The sequence below is a fragment of the Notamacropus eugenii genome, chromosome 4 (assembly GCF_028372415.1).
Source record: "Notamacropus eugenii isolate mMacEug1 chromosome 4, mMacEug1.pri_v2, whole genome shotgun sequence".
NCBI lineage: Eukaryota > Metazoa > Chordata > Mammalia > Diprotodontia > Macropodidae > Notamacropus > Notamacropus eugenii.
Window position 1 is genome coordinate 45,712,776 of NC_092875.1, and position 16,251 is coordinate 45,729,026.

At 40.1% G+C, this 16,251-nt stretch overlaps 1 protein-coding gene across 4 annotated transcripts in view; it reads right to left on the minus strand.

Moving 5' to 3' along the window:
• RIMBP2 (RIMS binding protein 2) overlaps window positions 1–16,251 on the minus strand; it is a 475,720-nt gene that overhangs the window by 63,834 nt on the left and 395,635 nt on the right. For all 4 annotated transcript variants that reach the window (XM_072600737.1, XM_072600735.1, XM_072600738.1 and 1 more), the window contains 3 exons: window positions 13,550–13,701; window positions 10,242–10,318; window positions 5,808–5,917 (listed from right to left, as the gene is read on the minus strand). In XM_072600737.1, coding sequence (XP_072456838.1) covers window positions 5,808–5,917; window positions 10,242–10,318; window positions 13,550–13,701 — 339 coding nt within the window. The remainder of the gene's footprint in view (window positions 1–5,807; window positions 5,918–10,241; window positions 10,319–13,549; window positions 13,702–16,251) is intronic.

The following is a 16,251-nucleotide window of genomic DNA, read 5'->3' on the forward strand; positions in this document are numbered from 1 at the left end:
TAGACTCACCAGCATTAGAGCTTTAAGGAAATCTAGTCCAATTTATGACTCAGTCAGTCAACAATCCCTTATTATTCACTTGTTATGTGCTAAGTTCTGGTGATATAAAGAAAGGCAAAAATACGGTCCCTGACCTCAAGGAGATAAAATTCTAATGGGGGAGACAAGATGGAAATCAGTAGGCACAGAACAACAACAATGATAATAAACTAGCATACGTGTGTGTGTGTGTGTGTGTATACATATATATATATATATATATCACTTTAAGATTTGCAAAGCACTTTATATGTTAGTATTGTCCCCTTTTACAGATGAGGAAACTAAGGGAGAAAAAGTGACTTTCTTAGAGTCATAGAGCTAAGTGAGGCACGATTTTAACCCAGATATTCCTGACTCCAGGTCCAGCTCTCCATCCACTGAGTCATCTAGCTGCCTGGCTAGACATTGTACAGAGAGTAGATAGATGGTAATCTCAGAGGAGAAAGCAGCAGCAGCTGATGGGACTGGTGGGAGGTGGGATTTGAGAGGAAGGTGGGATTTGAGATAGTTCTTAAAAGATGACAAAACTAAATCAAACAGAAGGGACATGAATTTCTCCAAAGTCACAGTGGGAATAAATGGAAAAGCAACCTGGAAGGAACAGCATCCTTTAGGCAAAGCCACAGACTTGTAAGATCCTAAGCATGGGAAAAGGACAGATCAAGACTCTGTCTCCAAATGTCTTCTTCATTGTTTAATACACCAGAGATATTCAACGTTGACTAGATATCTGAGAGGCAGGAAACATGGGATACGACAGGTCACAGACTAACATTTGAGTTTAAAGTAGGCTCTGGGTGTGGTGACAATATTCTCAACCTACTTATAACTAGTCCCATGGGCTTAGGATTTGGTCAATTCAAAGCCATCCCTGTCCTTGGTTCTGACTGCTCAGAGAGGACCACACTGCTATTGCTACCACTTACCATTCTTGCAGTCATGGGATGCCATGGGCACCCATGTGTTTAGGCTTCAACAATGACTAAGGAAGGCTTTCCATGTAACCAAAGTGCTGCTCATTGGCAGTTGTCCTTGGGCATGGATCCCATGTTCCTGTGTGAATCAATACCAGAATGGTAATTTATGCCAAGGACTCACTCTTTGCTACCAGATGCCTTGGAATTATTTTGAAGATTGAAACAGAAACACTGTGCTAAAAAGTGAACAGGCTCTCAGGAAGTGAATCAGCAAGCCTTCAGAATCACCATGTACAAGGGCCAACAGAGATGACTTGAGAGTGTGCACAAAACCTTCAAGGGTGTTTCAGCCAAGGCTGCACCAAGAAAAAGTGGTAAGGTTAGAAAAGAGGGGTCCATTGGTATGGTGGTTCCAAACCAAAGGAACTGTGTGTTGTTTCACAGCATTTCTATTAGCAAAGGCAAACTGGAAGAGATAATTGATTTCTTAGTTTTTAATTGAATAGTTTAGGGAATGAATTAACTAGACCCTTTGACTGCCAATCCATCCAGCTACTGCTACCAAGTTTACTTGTTTCTCTCCTATTTGTAGAGCAGAAAATGTGACAAATGTATAAACCATTTCAGAGAACTGCAGAATCACATAATGGGTCAGAGTTGGCCAGGACCTCATCGCATTTCAAATCCAATCCATTACTTTTCCCTCTTTTTTGCATCTTTTAAAAATATTTTGTTACCAAATTATATGTAAAAATAATTTTTAATATTCATTTGTGCTTCAAATTCTCTCTCCCTCCTCATTGAAAAAGCAAGCAATTTGATTAAGGTTTTACAAGTGTAGTCATGTAAAACATATTTCCACAGTAGTCATGTTGTGAAAGAAAACACAACCCCCCCCCCCAAAAAAAAACCTCCAAGAAAAATAAAGAAATTAAAAAAAAAGTTTTCTTCTGTCTGTGTTCAGATTTTATCAAGTATTTCTCTGGAGGTGGATAGCATTTTTCATCATAAGTCCTTTTGGAATTGTCTTGGATCAATCAGTGTGTTACTGAGAATAGCTAAGTCACTCACAGTTGATCATCATACAATATTGCTATTACTATGCACACTCCTCTGGTTCTGCTTGTTTCACTTCACATCAGTTCATGTAAGTCTTTCCAGGTTTTTCTGAAAGCATCCTGCTCATCATTCCTTATAGTACAATAATACTCCAATCAACCCATTCCTGAGCTAGAATCCTCTCTATAAGGCTGAAGAAAAGTGGATATCTAATGTTTGCCTGAAGACCTCCAATGAGGGGGAGTTCACTACCTTCCAGGGCAACCAATTCTATTTTTGTTTGCCTCTAATAGTTGGGAAGTTTGTCCTTAAACGGATCTAAAATTTGCTTCTCTATAATTAATACCCATCACTTGTAGTTCTGTCTTCTGGAGTCAAACAAAACAATCTAATCCCTTTATCATATGATATCCCCTGAAATCATTGGATATATCTGTAATGTTCCTTTTTCCCTCAATGGTTCTCTTATCCAGTCAAAATATCTCATTCCTTTCACTGAATTATATGGCATGAGTTTGACATTCTCTATCAATGAACTAGTCCTCCTATGGATAATGTCCAGCATATCAGGGTCCTTTTTAAAATGACATGCCAACAAATGAATATGATGCCTCAGATGAGACCATACACTGTTTTGGTTGGAAAATTCCAACTTTCTTATTCTGCGTACGGATGTGATCAGTTTGGTGGCGACTGAGAATGGCATAAATAGAAAACATCCACAATTCCCACCTGACCCATAGGCTCTTGGTTATTTCCATAGTTTTACTGTTTCTATGCAACAACTAAATGGGGGACTCAGAAGTATGTTCTTTCTTGAATCTGGGAAATGTTACACTGATGTGTGTTCTGACCTGGTATGCAAGAAAAACCAGTTGTGTAGGTAAAGAAAGAACTGGGTGAAGAAATCCTGACAGGCTAATCCTGTTGAATTTCCCCCTAGGTCTTAAAATTGTGGTTTTCATACTGTGGTGACCAACCCTTAATGAGCCATGGAGTTATTGTATGGTGGTCAGGTGGTGGAGTGGACACAGCACTGGGCCTGAGTTCAAATCTTGCCTCAGACACTTACTATATCTGACTCTGAACAAGTCACTTAACCACTGTTTGTCTCAGGTTTCCTCAACTGTGAAATGGGAAAAATAGCTACTACTTCCCAGGGTTATTGTGAAGATCAAATAAGACAGTATTTGCATAGTGACTGGATCATAGTAGGTGCTTGATAAATACTTATTTCCTCCTTCCTTGAATCCATTGATGAATACATAAACAAGCAAACATTCCTTCTTCAGGCTAAGTAAATAGCATGGGTTACACACGTGTGTCTTATACTATTGAAAGTTACATAGGTACTTGAGATAACATGGTGTCTACAGGGTGCTAACTCGAAGTCAGGAAGACGTGAATTCAAATCTAGCCTTTGACACTACTTGAGTAATCATAGGCAAGTGAGTTAATGCCTCTGAAAGGTAGCAACTCAACAGTTGCCATGTTATAGAAGCCTTGGGTGTGAGGAGGAGTGAACTTCCATTACTATTTCACTCACCCATGTAGATTCTATCATTATTATTAAAAATGAATCCATTTACCAAATTCAGGACTCTTAGTTGCAAAGAAGATATACTTGTGCATTGGTAGAGGCAGCTTCCTTACTGGGGGGATGGCATGGAGTTCCCTTTTTGTTTTTGTGAATCTAATTGGCTATAGGGAATGCCAGATGATGACAGGACTTCTATCAATCCAGATAGACAGCAGTACTGCTATTTATAAACCTCATTGTAACTGCTCTTCTCAAAGTCATCAATGATCTCTTGATTTCCCAATCCAATGACTTTTCTTAATCTTCACCCTTCTTGACCTCTCTTTAGCCTTTGACACTGCCAACCACCCTCTTTTCCTTGATACTTTCTTCTCTCTAGATTTTCATGATACTGCTCTCTCCTGGTTCTCCTCTTTTTCTCTGACTGCTCCTTCTCAATCTTTTGCTGGCTCTTGATCCAGGTCATACCCATTCATCATAGCTGTCCCTTAAGGCTCTGTCTTGGGCCGTCTATATTCTTTGGCTCATCTCATTGGCTCCTGTAGATTCAACTATCTTCTCTATATAGTTGATTCTCAGATCTATCTAGCTCTAACCTGTCTCTTGAAACCTAGTTTCATGTCTTCAACTGCCCATTGAACATCTTCAACTGCATATCCTTGAAGATATCAAACTCAACATGTACAATGCCAAACTCATTATTTTCTCCCCTCCCCTATTCCTGATTTCCCTATTACCATGAAAGGTACCATCATCTTCCATTACCCAGACTTAAAACTTAGGTGTCATCTTTGATGCCTCAGTCTCTCTCACTTCTCAGGTCTAATCTTTTGCACAAGTCCCATCAATTTTACTTTCATAGCAACTCTCAAATATGCCTCCTTTTCTCCTCTACTTCTACTCTACTGGTTCAGGTCCTTATCATCTCATGCCTGGACTGTTGCAGTAACCTGTTCATTGGTCTTCCTGATTCAACTTTCTCCCCACTCCAATCCATCCTCCACTCAGCTGCCAATGCGCAGGAATGAGCATGTTACCCCATAGTCAATAAACTCCAGTGACTCCCTGTTATGTCCAGGATCAAATAAAATATCTTCTGTTTGGCATTTAAAGTCCTTTAACCCCTTCTGATCCTTCTGGTCTTCTTGTACTATAATCCTCACCATGTATTCTGTGATCCAATGCCAAAGACGCTCCATCTTCTAAGGCACAGAGTCCTTTCACTGGCTGTCCCTGGTGCCAGAAATTCTCTCCTTCCTTGTTGCCATCCTCAAATCTCAGCTAAAATTCCACTTTCTGTAATAAGCCTTTCTTGGACCTCCTTAATCCTAGTACCTTCCCCGTGTTGATTATCTCCAATTTATCCTTTATATTTATTTGCATGTAGTCATTTGTATGTTATTTTCCCTCTTAGAATCTGAGCTTGTTGAAAGCAGGGACTGTCTTTTACCTTTCTTTGTATCCCCATTACTTAGCACGGTGCTTGACCCATAGTAGGGGCATAATAAATACTTGTTGATTAACTAAAATCCTCCCAAACCTTCTGAATCAGCTTTCTTCACAAGGAGTTGTGTGGTGTGGGAATTAAGGGGGATCAGAAAAGGCTTCTTGTAGAAGAGGAGACTTCATCAGGTACTTGAAGGGATCCAAGGAAGCCAAGAGGTCAAAATGAGTAGGAAAGGATTACAGACAGGGGGGAAAGTCAGTCAAAAGACCCAGGAGATGAAATGTCTTGTGTGAGCAAAAGCAAGAAAGCCAGTGTCACTGAATTTCAGAGTACATGGTAGGGTGAACACGGTTTAAAAAGACCAGAATGGTAGGAAGTAGTTCCTGATGCCTGTGGGAAATTATGTTTGGTCAAAGACCTTCATATCAGAGAAACCTATGAAGATGTGTATGAACTGATGAAGAGTGAAGTGAGCAGAACCTGAGCAATTTATATAATAACATTGTAAAACAATTTTGAAAGACTTGACTGATTAACGCGATGACAAAGCACAATTGAAGAGAACTCATAATGAAGCATTCTACCGACTTTCAAAGGAGAGGTGGATTCAAGATGAAGACTGAGATGTAAATTTTTGGAGAAGGTCAGTGTGAGGCTTTTTGTTGTAGTTATTGTTGACTATACCTATTAGTTAGTAGGATTTTGTTTTAATTTTTGTTTCAGTTGAAGTGGGTTGGTAGGGAGAGGATACAATTGCTTATTAATTGAAATAAAGTAAAATGGAAGTAAAGAATATAACGACCTTCGTAGAATCCATCTTCATCCATGTCACCATATACATAGAGGTATTTTCCTGCTGTGAGGGGAAGTTCGGCTTCCGGGTTTTCATTTGGTCCATCAAAGGGATTGTAACTAGAATAAAACAAATTTAGAACAAATCAGTGGGAGAATGTGAATTTGATCCAAACTTCTCCTTCTTAGGGTTACTTTTCATCTTCACTCAGATCAATGAATCATAGCCAGATGTGGCAGAATCATGGGATTTCTCAATGGAAAGGAATCTCATTATTTCTTTTTTAATCTTAGTACCTTTCCTCTGAGCCAACTCCCAATTTATCCTGTATATATCCCGTTTGTAGATTTTTTACATGTTGTCTCTCCCCAGTAGATCAAGTTCTTCAAGGGCAGGGATTACCTTTTGCCTTTTTTTGTATCCCCAGCATTTAGTACAGTATCTAGAGCATCACAGGCACTTAATAAGGACTAGTTGCCTGACTGACTCAGAGGACTGACTCTACCTGAACAGGAATCCCTTCTTATGGCACACTTAACAGGCGGATCATCTAGCCTTGGAAAACTTCCATTGAGAGGACACTCACCATCTCCCTCATTAGATTATAAGCTCCTTGAGGGCAGAGACTGTCTCTTGCCTCTCTTTGTATTTCCAGTGCTTAAGTGCCTGGTACATAGTAGGTGCTTAATAAATGTTTATTGACTGAATGGTCATTTGATCTCAAGGCAGCCAATTTTTCTTTTAGATAGCTGTGATTCTTAGTAAATCTCTCCTCCTATCAAATCTAAATTTGTCACTTTATGAAAAACTTCCACCTGTAAGTAGAATAAACTATTTAATCTGTCTTCAATATAATGTCCCACCAGATATTTTAATATAGCTCTCTGCTCCTGCAAAAGTCACCTCTTCTCTAGGATCAATGCTCCCAATTCTTTCCTCGTATGGCATGACTTAAAGTGCCTTCAAAATCTTGGTTGCCTCCCTCAGTTTATCAGTGTTCATCCTAAGGTGAGCACAATGCCCAATATATGGTTGGGCTGGGGCAGAACAAAGGGGATACCATCATCTCCTAATTCCTGACATTCTTCTGCTCCTGATAGAACCTAAGATCACATTATCTTTAGTTTTATACATCTCACTGTTGACTCACATTGAAACTGCAATTCACTAAAATCCCTGGATCATTTGCAGGCAAAATTCTGTCTAACCACATTTCCTCCCAGGAAGTTGATTTTTTGAACCCAACTAGAAGGCCTTATATTTATTCCTATTATATTTCACCTTACTGATCTTGGCTCAATGTTTTTGCCCATCAAGGTTTTTTTAATTTCTGGCTATTAGCTAGCCTCCCCAGTACTGTTCTCTCTGAGAAACCAGTTCTCTTAGCTGAGTCCTGAACCCTTGGTATCTGATAATGGATATATAATATTGAAATCCCCTGAACTGTCTGTGCCAACTACTCAAACCTGCTTCAAATCATAATGTATTTGTGTATCTGCATTCATGTTGTATCCTTTAGCAACAGAATACGTTCTCCTTGAGGGCATGGATTTGAGATGCTCAGATTTAGAGACATCTCCCTCCCAAATGATTACACAGACTATTTGAGTCCAACCTGTGGTAGAGCCTTCAGAACTTATGCTGATATGATCAGCCACAGTTGCACACAGTATACATTGACTCCAACATCGTGAGGTCATTTGAGTCCTCTTCCAGCATTAAGGACAAGCAACAACTTCTTGTTTGTATCCTGTGTTTTGTATATACAAGGTGCTTAATAAATGCTTCTGTGGCTGGTTCCATTCACCATCCCTCTGACTTAACAAAAGAAAATACCATTCCCTGGCCACCATCACTCCCTTAAATCTTTTGATTCCCCTTATTAGATTGGAAGCTCCTTGAGATCAAGGACTATCTTGCTTTTGAATTTGTATACTTAGAATTCAGCACTTGAGGACCTAGAGGGCCACATGTGGCCTTGAGGCTGAGGGTTCCCCATCCTTGTTCTAGAGTCATCAGCTGAAATCTTTGTTCTCCTCAGTACTCAAGCTTAAAAACAGAAATCAGTCAGATGGGGTGGGGGGGAGAGTGGGAATGCTGTTGCCAGAGAATCTGGATGGGCAAAGAGCATGAGGGAAGCAGTCTCTAAGTCCTATAGACCTATGCACATGTCAGATCCCATGAGTTGTGACCACCCTCTGAAAAGAGGCAGAAAAGGGGAAAGAAATCTGAGCTGACCAAAACTCCCGTTCCCAGCAGCTGATCTGGAAATAAGTGTCAGCTCACAGAACCACAGATCCAGAAACAGAAGGGGCCTTTGAAGTCCTCTACACCAATCCCATTACCTTCTACATGAGGCTTTTCCTGATTCCCCCTCCTTGCCACATACAGCCAGGTTCTGATTAGTGCAAAAAATGAATTCCATGCAATATATTCAAATTCATACTATTTGAAGTTATAATTAGGTAACATACAATCAACTCCAGCCCAAAGGAAAACATCTAATGGGGGTCTGAACGATGGGTCCTCCTCAGGAGATTCCTTATTTGTTATTGGGCATCCAGATGTAGCTTGTATTTTTGGATTGGTTTTAGAAAGACATATTAATAACACAGACATGTCTATCCCAAAAGAATATAAGCTCCTCCAGGGCAAAGACTTTTTCTTTTTTGTCTGTCTGTCTGGATCAAATGAAATAATATTTTTAAAGCCCTTTAGCACATTGCCTGGTACCTAGGTGATATGTGTGTTTGTATGTAGATGTATGTATGTACACACATACATATGTGCACATGTATTATATGTGTACACACATATAAATGTACATACGTATGCACATACATGCATAGATATATGTGTATATACACACACATGTATATATATGCATGTACATATGTATATATATGCATATACATGCACACAATATATATGCATGTGTGTATAGGTGTATGTTTGTGTGTATGCATATATTTATATGTTCTCCTTTCCCCACCCCTTCATCATTATCTTTCTGGCACCTAACCTGGTATTTAGTAGGTATTTAACTAATACTTGTTAATTGATTTTACGGATGAGGAAACTGAGGCCCACTGAGTGACTTGTCCAAGGTCATTAGGGTTGTATACAAGACAGGATTCAAACCCAAGCTCTGTGACTCCAGAGTCAGTGTATTTTCTCAATATCATGCTTTTTCCCATCAGGCTTTTTAAAGATTTCCTGTTTAATTGCTAGTATTTTCTTTCTAAGCAAAACCATTTTTCCAGGTAGCATCTTGCTAAGCTTTCTGAGTTTAAGCAGATGTTTCACAATCTCTTCCCCAGTCCAACCCTGTGGGGTGCACTTCCTATACCATTCACATTTGTTTTTTTACATTAGTTGGGGGTGAGGAGGAAAGAAAACAATCATAAAAACTTCACTGTTGAAATATCGACCACAGTGAAGCAACCTTAAATGGGAGATAACTCCTGAGAATTGTGTTTGGTTATCCACAGCGACTTAGTAATTAAAGTTTAATAAATAAATTAATGGGGTAATTGTATTTTATTTTTGCCTGGTTTCCTGCTGGCCAGGGAAGCAACTGGCAAGCTATGGAAGCCTTTAGCACCTGCTCCTCAAACGGTCTCTTCCTTCTCTGGGGGATGTGAAGTTAATTCGAGCCTGGCAGGGGGCTGTGTGTTTCCCTGAGTTTCCATGTTTTGTGCTCCTGATCTGCTGTGTCAGGCCCATTAGTGGGAAATGGGACAGGCTTAGCTGGCTCAGTGTGTGCCAAAGGAAACAAAGCTTTGTGATAACATTCTCTCCATGTATTATTCAGTACCTGCCTATCACCACTGAAGTATCCAGAACATCACCCCATAACTGGGCTGCAAAAATATTTGGATGGTTGGGGTCTCTTCATAATTGGTGCCTCCTGTAAAGTTCTGGCAGAACCAGGTCCCATTTCCTCTTAGAGAGGAAGCAAGATGTCCTGAGCTGTTTGTTGGTCCGTCCCCTGCTGTTCAAGCCCCAAATAATGAAAACTTGGCAAGTAGGACAAATCACCCAGCCACACTATCTTCACAGAATTGTGGAATATTATTTTGGAAGGCAGTTTTAGAAATCATCTAATCAACCCCACTCATTTTACTCATCAGTCAACAAGTGTTTATTAAGCACTTACTGTATGCCAGACTTCCCATGGATAACCTGAGTTAAGGTAATGCTTCAGAAAAATTAGAGAGTACAGGATCTGGAATCTGAGGATCTGGGCTTACTTCCTAATTGTGTGACTGTGGGTAAGGAACCTAACTTTCATAGACTTGATCAGTTCTCCCAACTATAAAATGAGAGTGGTGGGCTAGATGACCAAGATCCCTTTCAGTTCTAAATCTACTCTGGTCCTTTTATCAAACTGAAGAAATGATGATTTGGAAGAAAGTGAGGAGAAAAGTTGCTGGCTTTTACCTGTAGCGGGCAACACACAGATGAACCTTCCCCGAGTATTTCTGCTTTGAGGTATTGGAATTCCGTTCATTATCCATCTATTAAAAATACAATGAATTCTTTGGTTGTTGAGGATGTTAAGTATGAGAGCTCAATGTTACAAACCCATGAGAGTTCCCATTCCTGACCCCATATTTTCTCCACTTATACCAGAGAAGTACCCTAAAAATTGTGGTATTTCTCATACTCTTTTAATATAATCATAATCCTTAAATTTGTTTGTTAGGGGCCCAAAAAAGCTTTCTATATCTAAAGTCTTTCTACATCTAAAGACAGTTATGTCATAGCTGAAAATCATGAACATTTAAGCATAACAAAAGCTGACTATAGACTTCAGTATTCTCAAGTTAAGAGGTGACTGAAGATTGGGGACTTCCTATAGGGCAATGGAACATCTGCTTGGTCCTTTGAGAGGCATTGCTATATTTTGAGACTTTTTTCTTTCATGGAATTTTTTATTGATGATTTCTGTTTCTTATATTACCATGGTATCCCACATATCCTTCTTGCCCCTCTGCCCCCACCAGAGCCACCCCATATGAAATATGCAGTTTGTTTAAGGAAGGGAAGAAATCAGCAGAACTGATTGTGAAAGTCTGAAAACACATGCAATTTATAATATCTGTAGACCTCCCACTTCTCTTTTCATATCTCTTCACTTGATCTTTATAATTTCTTTGCATTTTTCATTTTTTGGTGTGTATTGTTCCATCCATTTACATTGTAGTTACTGACTTTGGATTTTTTTGTGGGGGTTGGGAGAAAGTGGCAATAGTTCGACCATTGAACTTCGCAAGATTTCTCTGGGATTTGTGTATTCACTTGGTGGGTGCTGTCCAACTAACACCACCCCTAAAAACTCTTTCTACCGCATCCCCCACCAAGATTCTCAATGCTTTCAGATGCATTAATAACTGGTTCCTAATTCAGCATGAAGACACTATCCCAGCAGTCCAGAAACTACTACTGTAAGTTATATGTAATTTATATATATCTAATACCAGCAATGTTATACCCATCATGATAAAAGTCTGAGAGTGTAGTTAAAAGTTTAAAATATATAAGAAAAAAAATTCCGAGCCATGATTGCATCCTGGTGGGGAAACTTCTTTCAGAGTTGTAAATTAGCAAATTGCTTATAATTAAAGAGTAGCCTGAAGGCACTGGGAAGGTCCCAGAATCAATGTGTCAGAGGCAATATTTATACCCATTCTTCCTGACTACAAGGCCAGCCTTCTATCTACTACCAAAATCCATACTTCCGTAGTTCTTCCTTGGTCTACATAGTATTTTTGCAAAATAGGTAGAGGGAAAGGTTTGGGATGAGCACAACAGAGTAATTAATTGCAAATGGAGTGCTTTGGGTAATTATTAGAAAGAATACAAAATTCTCCAAGCAAGTTATAGCATACTGAGACTACAATCTGAAATTCCTATGTTTCAACCTGGAAAAATTCAAAATCTGTGGGCCATGAAAGGACCAAAAGGTGTATATTCATTCATTCAACTTTGAGACTGGATACTTTACCCTGCTTGGAAGTCTGGGAAGACTTGGTTACCAGGGCTGGAGTCTCTTGAATGCCAGGGGCTAGGAAGCCCTTTGAGGCAAAGGGTATTTTTTCTGCTTTCTGTGCAAGAAGTCAGCTGACTGACTTCATAAGTCACTTATTTTTGTTGTTCTTCGTTCTTCATTCTCAAAGAGGACCATGATATCAGGCAGGTGATGCAGTAACATGCAAGTGAATTGGATTTAAGTGAAGGAGGGTTGTTCAAAGTCACTAGCTTTACTTTCATCTCCAGAGCCATCTGAGTCCAGTGGTGAGATATAGATCAGGATAACTGGAGATGACCCTCAGCGCAGTGGGAGACCTTGGTCTTTTTAAGCTAAAATCTTTAACAGGTTTTTGTTTGATTGAGGCAGTGCCCATTCACCCATTCAATGATTAAGGCTAGATAAGAAATGAAGCAGAGAATGGTCTCTATAGTAAAAAAAAATCAATCTGAGAGGGCAAGATCTTCATGGTTTCTTATTGTACATGACAGGACAAAGGAGCCATGGGAGTACAGGGATGGGCCAAGCCAAAGAGTAGAGCATTCATCTCTTGCATGTGCATCAATAACTTCTTAGCACTCAGTCTGAGGATCATTTATATTACCACATGGCCACTAACAAAAGACCTACCTCATCAAGGGTTTCTTAAAGTCCTTCTAGTAAAGTGGTGGTCTTCCCAGAGATAGTCATCATATCCTCTTGAAGAATTTATACTCATGACATACCTTAGGCCCTCTCAATCAGCCTCCTTAACCATTGCTAATGGCTTAATGCTTGAGGCTTCAAGGATGCTTACTTTTCAAACAGGATCCCTAGACTTCCAAAGTGTCTTCATTGAAAAAATGAGCCTGTCACTTTCACTAACACTTAACGGGCAAACAGAACAAACATGGGACATCAAGAGGGTGAAAGGAAAGGTTGGAAGACAAAATTGTTCCTTTGCATACCCATTCCTCACAGAGGTGAAGACTGGGAAGGGGCTCTTCTGACAAGGACATAGGTATTGGGGAACAACTATCTGTGGAGTGATGTGAAAGGAAGCCTATGTCAGGATGGGATCCATTAGAGGAAGGGAAGAGGGAAAGGAGAGAGAGAGGAAAGAGGGGAGAGAGGGATGGAGAGAAGGAAGAATAAGGGAAGGAAGGAGGAAAGGAAGGAGGAAATCATAGAATCATAAAATTCAGGAGTTGGAAGGTGTTTCAGTGGCCAAGAAAAGGAGACCACACCACAATGTACCCAACAGGAAAGGAAGGAAGAAAGAAAAGGGGAAGGTAAGAAGGAAAAGGGATGAAAGGAAAAGAGGAAAGAAGGAAAGAAAAAATGAGGGAGGAAAGAAGGAGGGAAAGAAAGGAAGAGAGTAATAGGGATGTTCAGGGGAGGAGTGAGGAAAAAAGGGAGAAAAGGAAGGAAGTGTGAGAGAGAAGGAAACAGGGTGGAAGAGAGAGAAAGAACATGGAGGAAGTAAAGGAAAAAGGGGAAATGAGGTCATGGAAGAATGAAGGAATATTGAGGGATTAAAGGAAAGAAGGGAGGGAGAAGAAGGAATAAGAAGGAAAAGAGAAGGAAGAGGAAGAGAAGGCAAAGAAAGGCAAGGGAAGGGGAGGCAAAGGAAGGCAAGGAAAGGGAAAGAAGATGCCTCCTTCTTGAATGTAGTAGTATAATAACATTGGAACTGGCAAATCCATCCATCCCCTGGAACAGTCATATCAGGACTCACGTCTGCTTCAAATCTGCATCCTGGGCTGCCAGATCTTGACCTGGATAGAAAAGTAGGTTTGACAGACAGTGGTTCAGGCTTGTCACCGGAGAGTGGTCGGGGTCGAATAAATTCAGCAAACACAGAATGACTTCCAGAAGTACTGTCCTGACCTGGCCATGAAAATAAAATAAAAAATAGAGAGAAATAAAATAAAATCTGAAACACACATGTACACACACATAGAAATCAAAGAGACAGTTATGTGAACATGGACATTGATGACAGCAGGACAATTCTATTGGGTGTGATCAGAAGTGATTCACCATAGTGGTGAGATACAATGTCACCTTGGGTATATCACTCCAATTTCCCTAGCTTCATTTTCTCCATCTGTAAAATGGGGGGTGGTGGTGGTAATAATCCTACCTATCTCTCAGAGTTGTTATGAAGATCAAATGCAATAACATATTTCAAGTGCTTTGCAATACTGGCTATTGATCACAATAAAAAATCAGGTTCAATCCCCAGTAGAGTCTCCCAGGAGTCCTGCTCCTGAAGGCAGCACAGTATAATATAAATAGGACTTAACTGGTTCCTGAGACAGAATCCTTCTGATGTTTGCTACCTCTATGATCTTGGATATTGTTTCATTCCCTCACTTAATTTTCCTCATCTATAAAATGAAAAGATAGCTATCAGCAAGTTTGAGGTTCTTTTGAGGTCTTTGAAGCTATGATAAGGGTTATTATTCCCCTGAGTGGGAGACTTCCTCTGGGGGGGACCTGATATTTCCTTGGGGATGAGAGCTTTTATCATCTTCTCCTAATGAGGGACCAGTTGACTTCCTGGGTCCTAGGTAAGAGGCAGTTGAGATGTGGTTCTATTGTATGAGGGAGTTAAAGGATGGGGTGAAAAAAATTGGAAGAGTGACTAAAATCATTTCCCTCATATGTACATGTACTCTTCAAGAATTCCCACAGATGTAGACAACTAGTATTCTTTCTCCCACTCTTTTAAGGGTCAGTTCAAGTACTGTCTAACCCATGAAACCTTTCTTGGTAACTCAAGGTCTCTGTGATCTTTCCTTCTTCTGATTTCATATTGTCTATACCACTCTTCTGGAACTTACTATATAGTATCTCTTATTTTTATCTATTTATACATTGTGATATCCTCTCCTTACAATTTCAGGGAAATGACAAGCTCCCTGAAGGAAGGGAGTGTGCCATCCACAGAGTCGAGGTGCTTCAGTCATCTGAAACTTATTATGGAGTATCTCTTACTTTTTAATCTAGCTATTTGTCTCTGTCTATAGATATCCTCTCCCCAGTGAGCTTGTAAACTCCCTGAGGGAAGGAAGTGTGTTATCCACAGTGCCTAGCATAGTGTTTCACATTCATCTGAAACTTACCATGGAGTATCTCTTATTTTATCTATCTTCTATCAATTATCAACTGTCTACTACTCTATTCTATCTATCTATCTATCTATCTATCTATCTATCTATCTATCTATCTATCTATCTATCTGTCTGTCTGTCTGTCTGTCTGTCTGTCTGTCTGTCTGTCTATCTTTCCATCTATCTCTATCTTTGCATCCATCTATCTATCTATCTTGAGACATCCTCTCCTCAATGAGATTGTTAGATCCCTAAGGGAAGGTAATGAGTTCTCTACAGTGTCTAGAATAGTGCTGAGTAGGTATCTGAAACTCCTCATGGACTGTCTCTTATTTTTGTCTGTTTGCATACTGAAATATCCTATCCTCATTGAAATTGTAAGCTCCCTGAGGGAAGGGAATGTGCCTTCTCCATAGTGTCTAGAACAGTGATGAGTGCAGAGAAGACATACATTGGGTCATAGAAGGAACTCCCACCATCTCATTTTACAGACATGTAAACTGAGGCTTGAGAGGTTGAATGACTTTTCCAGGGGCTTGTTTCCTTTATAATAAAAAAGCCTGTGTCTCTGAACTCTTACAGTGCTTCTGGTCTAGTTCATTTTCTCCACTCAGATGATATAGTGCAGTACTTTGGAAAGAGCTTTAAGTTTGTGGTATGGTGGTTCTAGGGCTGGATTTGGAATCACGATGACTTAGGTTCAAACGACTATGTGGTCTTTAGCAAGTTGCTTAACCTCTCTGGGCCCCTTCATACACTCTACAGCAGAGGTGGGGAATCTTGGGCCTGGAGGCCACATGTGTCCTTCTAGGACCTCAAGTGAGACCCTTTGGTTTGGATTCAATCAAAGGGCTGCACTTGAGGACCTTTGGCTGAATCCAAACTTCACAGAACAAATCCCCTGAATAAAAGGATTTATTCTATAAAACTTAGACTAGGTCAAAGGGCTACACCTAAGGACTTAGAAGGTCGTATGAGGCCTCCAGGCAGAAGGCTCCCCATCCCTGATCTACATCCTTCCCTGTACTCCCCATACTGTGTAGTACAGTGACTGCTTGCCATTCATTGAACAAGACTCTTCGTCACCAGACTTCAGGCATTTTCTCCATGTCTGGAATGCTCTGCCTCCTAGTTCCCTGGAGGGAAGTTCTTCCTTCAAAGCCTACCTAAAACCCAATCTTCTAAGGGAAGCCTTTCCTGATCCCCCTTAACCTAGCCTAGGGATTATCACCAATTTAAAGTGTGTTGTCTCCCCGTTAAACCGTCAACTTCTTGAGAGCAGGGACTATTTTTCTTTTTTTCCTTTCTTTGTATTCTCAAC